At 40.9% G+C, this 8,859-nt stretch overlaps 1 protein-coding gene across 1 annotated transcript in view; it reads right to left on the bottom strand.

The window, feature by feature from the left end:
• Positions 1-1,454: 1,454 nt before the first annotated feature.
• The window catches only part of si:ch211-250c4.3 (uncharacterized protein LOC100535981 homolog), a 32,491-nt gene continuing 25,086 nt past the window's right edge, over positions 1,455-8,859 (bottom strand). The window contains exons 5-8 of the mRNA XM_034607985.1: positions 7,856-7,983; positions 5,795-5,916; positions 3,786-3,890; positions 1,455-2,458 (exon numbers count right to left, since the gene is read on the bottom strand). Of these exons, the coding sequence (XP_034463876.1) occupies positions 3,794-3,890; positions 5,795-5,916; positions 7,856-7,983 (347 nt within the window). The 3' untranslated portion in view covers positions 1,455-2,458; positions 3,786-3,793. The remainder of the gene's footprint in view (positions 2,459-3,785; positions 3,891-5,794; positions 5,917-7,855; positions 7,984-8,859) is intronic.

Here is an 8,859-nt window from a genome sequence, read left to right as displayed (position 1 = left end):
TACAAAGTCCTTCTCCTCACTCATAAAGCCCTCCATAGCCAGGCCCCCTCCTGCCTCACCAGCCTGCTCCACCACCACACTCCATCCCGTCGGCTCCGCTCCTCTGATGCTATCCTCCTGTCTCGTCCGCTCGGAACCAAGCACCGGACCTGGGGCGACAGAGCCTTCTCCATAGCTGCCCCCTCCCTCTGGAACTCTCTCCCCAAACACATCACTAGCAGTACTCGTTGTAGAATACTAACTTCCATTGACCTTGAGCAAGGCACTCACCTTACGCCTGCTGCCTCACTCCCACTGCTCCTAAAACAGTCAGGACAGCTCCAGACTTCAGCACCAGTTTCCTCCGTATGGTTGTAGTTATTCACTGTGGCCACACGAGGTCACTCAAGACCAACTATTAATATAACTTAAGCACACAACTGTATAACAACAATTAAATGTAACATGTGGTATGAATGAGGAACAAATGTTATGAGTGAGTCATGAAAACTGACAGAAACAGGACTTTAGTTTGAAATAGCAGGAAAAGCACAGGTCTTAGTGGGTTGGTTCATGCAAAGTAGCAGGGCTCATGATAAAAAACAGTCATTATATAACAGCATAACAGCTCCGTGTCTAGTGCGTCATGATGAGTTACCTAATTGGGCCATGTAAATATTATTGTTCTTCATCTAATACTCTAGATTACTGCTTAATTTTAATGTTAATGGGTTTCTCTAAATGTTCTAGTCTATTTTTAAGCTATACACATTTGTGATCTAAAGTTTACACTTACTACGTTATCAGTAAATTACTCCATGTGGCGCTGGTGCGAAACCTGTGTGCAAAATCATATCACACATTGGTAGGTTCTTTTGATTTAACTTTATTTTGAAAAATAAATTTTAATATTGATGCCATACATATAAAACATATACAGTTGTCTGACGTCCTGCAGATAAACATCAGCATCATAATTTACACACAAACATTTAAAAAAATCAACACAGCTCCCTTTTTTACTGAATGATAGTACAGTATACAGTAAATACTTTGTTCTTTAGTAAATATAACAATGTCGTATCCATTTGTGTTATGTCCCAGAGCAATAGCAAAGCTCTTTTCTGTCTGTACATTTTCGGGCAAAAAATTGTCCAATGCTTAAACTTGCAAAAAAAAATATGAAGTCAAAAGCATTTAATCTTAATATTTATTCCTGAAACCAGCTTTCTGTAGTTCCGGTGAGCAGATGATGCAAAACATTTGTGAGCTCACGTATCAAACAAGTAAACGTCATGTTTCCTTACTTTCGGTTGAAAACTTTGTTCTTCAACATATTGATCTCAATCATTTTTTTACTTTAAGGTGGGGAGTTCATTGCCGTCTTGATGTGACAAATCGAACAAACCTGGGTGAACCGCACTCACGTTTAGTCCCCTCCCAAAGGCATTCATGATGTTGCTCCTGGTCGTTCACATGAGAAGTGAACAGCTTGAGAGAAACGTTCAAACTTCAAACAAAGTCTAATGGAATCCCCTCTGCAAATACCCGGCCAATCACTGCATCAGAGTTGCCTTTGTTGTTGGATTATCATTAATCCTGGGATGTCGGAGGCCTTAGTATTAATGAATTTATGTGAAATCATACAGTATTATTTAATTGCCCTCAGCCTTTTCTGTTACTATAGCTCCATCTTGTCTGGAGCGAGACGACAATAAAGCAACACTGGAAAAGAGGATAAATCACAGTGCTTAAGGTGTCGAAGTCAAGCTCTGCACGTCAAGAAACTTAAAACCCTCCTATCGTAGGAGGTTATGGGCTGAAAATGAAGAATAACAGGGGTTAGGCCAAGCTGCTGTTTATCCGAGTTCTGGTGAAATGAAGCAGAACTCTCTGCTGTGCAGTCACAGTATTTGGTATTTAAAATGTTACACAAGACAAGAAGGCAGCCTGTGGAGAGACTGTGCCCTCTGTCCGACATGTTCTCTTCAGCCCGTATGTTAACATGATGTATGTTTCATACAGTCCATACACACTGTTAGCTCTGCATGCACTCCAGTTATACAACATCACATACACATACATATTTGAGTAGAACACATTTACAACATCTTACAAAATGAAATATAAAAAAAATGAAATATGTGTATGCTTCACATTATGTGGATTATTACAGATTTTGCAGCGTCCGAAAGGAAACCTACACTGGTGTGAATAGTATTAACAGACAATATATATTACAATATAATGCAGTTAAATTACAGTATGTCACAGTGTAGATCATTTTGAAACACACAGTAGCCTCACTTTCATCTCATTCTCCTTTACAAGCAGCAAACCATCCTCATACATCCCTCGTACAAGAGTCGTCTCTTTTAATTCCCCCACTTCCATCCCTCTTTCCTCTTCCTGCTTTTTTCTCTTCCACTCTTGAACCACCTCTGCGTCATTTCCCCACATGAGACCGTCTGAATCTGATCTGAGGAGGAGACAAAGATGGAGGGTCATGTTCAGAGAAGTGCTGACCTCAGCAAATGCATGGACACTAAATTACACTACAGTCTAGGTCCTGTCGGGTTCAGATAGTTGTGAGTGAAATCAGGATACAACACTGTGATGCATTGCATGGTGTTGGTATACTGTATAATGCATAGTGGGCTGCAGAGAAAGTGAAGTTCAGTACTTAGAAGTCCAGTATGGACTCATTATATACTATGAGGCCCCTTATTATATATTATATAATGTGAGGAGCCTTATTATATATTATATAATGTGAGGCCGCTCCCTGCAGGAGCCTGATCGGAGTTTGGTTGTCAGGGAGATTTATCTCACCTGGTCTGGCTCCCGTATATAAGCTGGCAGCCTTCAACCAGTCCCTCTTTCTACATTTAAATTTCCTTTTCATTTCTTTGAATAAACTTATTTGTAGTTTAAACTCATGTGTGGCCTTCCCTGCTTTGTCCTTGAGCTGGGTTGTGACGATACAAATTATAGCTGAATAGACAGATGGCCACTATGAGACTTCAATGCATTTTACTTTCAGTTTTCAGTTGTGGATATTTGATGAATTTTTTTGTATGATATTATTATCACTGTAGTTACAATTAGAGTTAAATAGTTGGCCTTTTAATTTGCTTTGTAGTTGATGTTTACGTGTTGTTACTGGCAGGTACCAGGAATATAAATATTATGTAGAGGCTTTTACTTAAGCCTTAAGATTTGTCCACTACTTCAAAATGGGAGTGTTTCAAACATCAATATGTTGTTTCGTTTAATGCGTCAGGTTGCTAACTTTTGCTTGGACAAAATACTACACTGAAGTCGGAAAGCCTACAGAGATCCATTGTTATTTTGACTAACAAGAGTAAGGGAAAACTACCCCAAAAAGAAACACATTAACAGAGGAAAAACACGTAGAAACCTCAGACAGAGCCACATGTGAGGGATCCCTCTCCCAGGACGGAGAAGAAGTGCAATAGATGCCGCGTGTAGCTGAACACATCAACAAAATGTTCATTCCCAATCTTTTTTCACATGATCATTATTATATTTTACTGGTGGTTTGGACACAGCTTGATTGTGTTGGGTTGTGCTAGAAAGTTGGAAACAATGACATGGGACTGGAAATTTGCGGAACTGATTGATCAGATTTTGACCTGGGCCTGCACATACTTTTCCACTTGAACAGGTTCATGCAGAAACAAATGAAGATTTGTTCATTGTTGCAAACTGATTTTTTTTTCCAGGCAGTACCTGATTTGTCATATAGAGCTTTATGTGTAGCGCAGGTGAGTCATCTGCTCTACCTGGATATTTATTGTAGCCATGGGAAGTCCATTTTGCTCTGGTGGCCCAAGACAATCATGGAGTTCCTGTTTCTGCTGGCAGGTTCTACTGGTCCCAGATCAGGCCTGTAGAAAAGAGGAGACAGTTATTAATGGGAGTATTTATGAGTATTTATGGTTGACATCGGATACGCTCCTTCAGTTTGCATCACAGCAGCTCGGCTATGAGAAAACATTTATTGTCCAATATTCCCACATAGTCAGGAGCCCCGCAGCAGGGCGGCATGCATGTCTCAGCGGGAGGGTGCTGTTGTTTTTAATGAATCCTGGACAGCGGCCATATCTCTCGCCAGGCCTGAGCTTAAATCCACAGGGGAACTCTCCCACTCCTCCAGGCATACCTCAGGCCTGACTCTGCACCCCCCTCCCCTCCTCCTCTCGCTCAGTCCTTCTGGGCCGGTGCCAAATCCCGGTCAAGACGCAGGGAGAGGCTGAAGGGCCAGCGGTCCTCCACCTCCCATCAGATTCCTCCACTGTACAACCTATCACATAAAATAAATCCACACTCTGACCGCTCTCCCAGGCTGAAGCTAAGAACTCCTTTTTATCTCCATCTTCCAGGAACCTGTCACACGTCTGTGACTTGCCCCAAAAGTCACGTAAGCTGTCACAATTCCCCCCCCCCCCCCTCATGCTGGCTTTTATTCACTGCAGCTAAATGACTCGCATTCCTTCTCTTCTTTTTTAGGTTTCGTCCAACACACGGGGGAAAGTGCTCAATCTTTTCACTGATGCCATTCCAACCCAAAAAGGACGAGAGAGCAGCAGAAAGAAATAAAGGACAATAAAGTTTGGGCTTTATCACAGAGTTTTACATTTTTCAACATTTCATACTTTTTTGAACAAGAGGACAGAGAAAGCAGGATGAAGGAAAAACCCACTTCTTCTCTTTTACCACAGAATTTTTGAATAATGAGAATATGTGTATCTGTATTTTGTGTGATTCTTTTCTTTTGATACAGTGATGTATTGTCTGGAAAACCCTCACTGAGCAGACATTTTTAAATACAGTTTGATTGAGTACTAAATCCATCGCTGGTATTTCTCTTCCTTATGTCATGTGATTCTAAATAAGCCTCTAGAGCCATATATTTTCTTTGGCTCACAGCTGTCCCAATATTATGGTATGCACTGAAAAGTACAAGTAATTGGATCCAGAATCGGAATGACTATCTTTATCAGTGAGGTGTGTCCTTCCTCAGTGATATTATTTCACATATTGAGCAAATAATTCAAATTCAACGGAATGAGAGAGGGATTTGCAGGGCAGGAGACCAAAACAATGACCCGGAGGAGGCTAAACTGCAGCATAAAACGGAGGAAAGACAGAACCTTTGTATACAAAACTGAGGAAATAAAGAAAGACAATATTTAAAATAGTCTTCAAAACATGCTGCCATTAATGCAACTGCAAAAATAGTGTATATGATGCAAGAAGTAATACAATCTCATTGTTTTCCAGCTTGTAAAATGGTTAGATCTGGGGGGGTTTTCAATGGTGACCGAAGAAATGACCCCGCATGGCCTGGTAATACATTGTAATATTCAATGTTTGGCAGCACAAAGGGATAGAGCTCTACAGCAAATCAGATTGTGTGCATGCACACAGTTCTGAGCCAGTTAAGTCCAGGATTTTCAGTTCACGTTGCAGTTAATCCTAAAGGAGCATTTCCTCAAACACACAAAGCTGCAAGAATGCTGTTGCTCAAAATATCATTGCATAGCATTAAGATTTTCCTTCAGTGGAAGCTAAGTGGCTTCGACAAAACCAGGAAAAACTTTAGTGGAAAAAAGCAATCTCTTAAAACACATGACAGGTAATCTTCTATTTTTCATAGAATAACAATGAATTTGTATAAAGAAGTTAAGTAAGAAAAAGTACTCAAACACCAGAAAGTCACAGTTGTATTGATATGGTCAAGTTTACAGAGAATAAGGGGCTCAAAGTTGGAATGTGGTGTGCTCCTCACCTGTAGAGTTGTGGGCAGGACATCTTCAGTGAGGCCGAGGTCAGTCCCAGCCTGCTCTGGTTCCTCGTCTTAGTTTTCCTCACCAGGTCTTTGACTCGGCCCCAGGTGTAGTTTTCACTCAGCTGCAACCAAAGACATACAAGAAGAAACCTTTATATGAACATAACTTTGAGTAAGAGCTCAAGTTTTATTCTATTAGCGTCACCCTCATTAGATCTGAGGGCAGGAGGTTGATCTTTAGCTTGTAGAAGAAAAGAAAGAAAAGAAAAAGCAGGGGTCAAATCTTGAGAAAAAAAATACTACAGTGCTCTATGGGCGCCACGTCTTGGTGTATCAGGGCCCTGGGGCCCTTAACATTGACAGGTCTATTAGATTAATATACTGAGGTTTTCTATGGAGTGTTTTTACTTTTAGAAAAAATCATTTCACGTAATTTTCAGGTTTTTTATCTTTGAGTACTGCCGTTGATGCTTTGTTCTTAATGTGAGACTTCTACTTATAAGAAGCTCTACAGATTTCCTTTAGTGCTGTCTGAAAGAGACAACCACAGTGCTGAGGAATCTGGAAGTGATGATGAGGGTCAGACTAATGTGCTGGAGGGACAGTGTTAGTCTATCCTCTGGTACTGTTGAGAGAAAAGATCCAGCAAAAAGACAAAAAACTGCCATAAACATTAAACATTGGGTCCGTGGGATTCCCACCGGCGCTGAAAAGCTTAATCCAATGTTTGCTGCTGCTGATATGTGAGATGAGATCCTGCCTGTTTGTTCATGTTAACCATTGTTAATGAGTGAAGTTCCATAGCAAGGTTCTACAATGACAACTGCACCAACAACTTTATTCACGAATGAAGACAATGAGGAAGTTAAAGGCTTTGGAAAAAGCTGGCAATTGGACATGGAATTGAAATGTATTCATCTAAAGTTTGGAAAGACAAAAAAAACAAGCTAAATACAAGAGGTGTTGTGTTTGGAGCAGCATCTCCTTCCTGCTACTTTAGTTGCTGTCGGTTCCCACAGCTGAGGCCAACGCTGAGGGAGAATCACGGCTCCACAACCCGAAGAAGTACTTCATTCATCATGTTTCATCAGTGAGTGTGCCATGCACACAGTAAACAGAGGATGTGGATGTTGGGAAACTTTATCTTGCACCCGACAGAAAGAGGCACCAAGCAGGATGCAAATATCTTTGCTTTCAGACCAACTAATGTGTCCTTTTCCCATCCAGTGCTCATGTTGTTTAAACAGCAAATGCACTGGCACCCATCTGAGGTCTTGGTCCTCAAATAAGGTGTGGTCAGGCACACTGATATGTTCAAGCAAGGGAAAGCAGAGGAATAATGTAAATGACCAACACAAACTGGAACACTGAAGTTTTGTTTATGTCACCAAGACATTAACATGCACCTGCACAGGCAGGTGGACTACACATGCACACGCTGCTGCTTACACACACAGATGGTCTGCTCATGTACAAAGTAAAACCATTTCCTCTGCGGAGAGGAATTCCTCTTTACTACCCAACAGATCTGACAAAGTGCAAGTGCAGCTGGCTTTCAAAGGGAATAGAAGATGGCATTCTGATGCTCACTCTGGTTTATTGCATGCCATGCCCAAAACACACCCGTGATTAATGAAGAGACCACAACCCTTTTGAATCATGTGCCTGGCGCAGATACTTTGTTTCCACTGTTAGACTAGGATAAGTGAATTTGGACACGTCCTAATTGCACTTTATACCATAATCTTAGATCACTACTATAGAGCCTGCAGACATGTGCAACACCCCCCCATTCTTGTGAATAATAATCTGAGCGGTGAAGGCATCCTTTGATAGCATCGCAATCAGTGTTTAAAGAGATTAATTTTCAAAGAAAGACAGTCAATGGTCACAGAAGTCATATTTGTTTTAAATGCTGACTGTATTACTGCAGGTTCCTTAATAGTGACAGTACTTGGCCTCTTTATGAACAGGTCCTTTGTATTAGAAAAACATGGATTACCCACTGATAGAATGAATTTCCTTGTTGCAGTGGGCCTATAACATGTGCACATGACTCACCCTGCGCTGGGGGATGGAGAGCCCTTCGGTGCTGTCCCCGAGGAAGCGTTCCTCCCCCTCAGTGTAACTCCTTCGGTTCAAGCCTCTCCTCCAGAGCGGGACGGGTGTCAAACCCTCACTCCACAAGTCTGAAACACAAATCACAAACATGGAGCATTAACAATGTGTGCGTGGGAGAGTTTTCTTGGGTGAGGCAGTTCATTCCTTTTACAGTTTTTTTGTAGTGCATTCAACTGCTTCTGAGAGACACATGTCTACCAGACGCCCCTAAGTATGAACTTTGTACTGTTTTTATATTTGCACTTTGCTGAGAGGGAAACACTGAAGTGTTTGATGAAACATTAGATTTCAGGTACATATATTTTCTTGAAGCAAATGTAATTGCCTTTTTTTGTTTGGCACAAATCTTTAAATGTCAAAGTGGCTTTGTATCCTCATTATGATGAGTTCTGATTTATTGTATTATTAGACAATGGCAATTAAATATAGTTCTCTTTTACAGACACCAAAAATTGGTATTTGCCAGCGAAACCCTTATTATTTTATCACCAATGTTCTGTATATCCTCATTTCCTCAACCATATTTGCTGTTACAATGAGTAATATCTAAACATTATTTTATCAGGGCTGTGCACTTTTTCACATTAGACCTTTTGACTTGTCACAGTAGGAAAGGGTGAGATGTTCCCGGCTACAGTAAATATGGTATGTTGTATTCAAGAATCCCATTCATTTTACATTTCACAGCTTTTCTTTTCCTGTGTTACAGGTAAATGCTTTAGGGTCTGTGATCAACAAGTCTGAACTTGTTGAAAACAGCAAACAAACTGAAAACAGCTGTTTGCTGTGTTTGATGAGGCCCTAATTTCCAAACCTGCATACCAGAGGCTTGACCCAGTTCAGTCTATGAACACCACTATAAAAGCCAGTTTCAGTCAAGTAGGGGCAAGGCATGTACACACTGTAAATGGTCACTGTGACTTAATTACAGTTTTCAAAGCTGT

The sequence above is a fragment of the Hippoglossus hippoglossus genome, chromosome 15 (assembly GCF_009819705.1).
Source record: "Hippoglossus hippoglossus isolate fHipHip1 chromosome 15, fHipHip1.pri, whole genome shotgun sequence".
NCBI classification, from domain to species: domain Eukaryota; kingdom Metazoa; phylum Chordata; class Actinopteri; order Pleuronectiformes; family Pleuronectidae; genus Hippoglossus; species Hippoglossus hippoglossus.
This window is presented reverse-complemented; position numbering and strand designations above follow the sequence as displayed.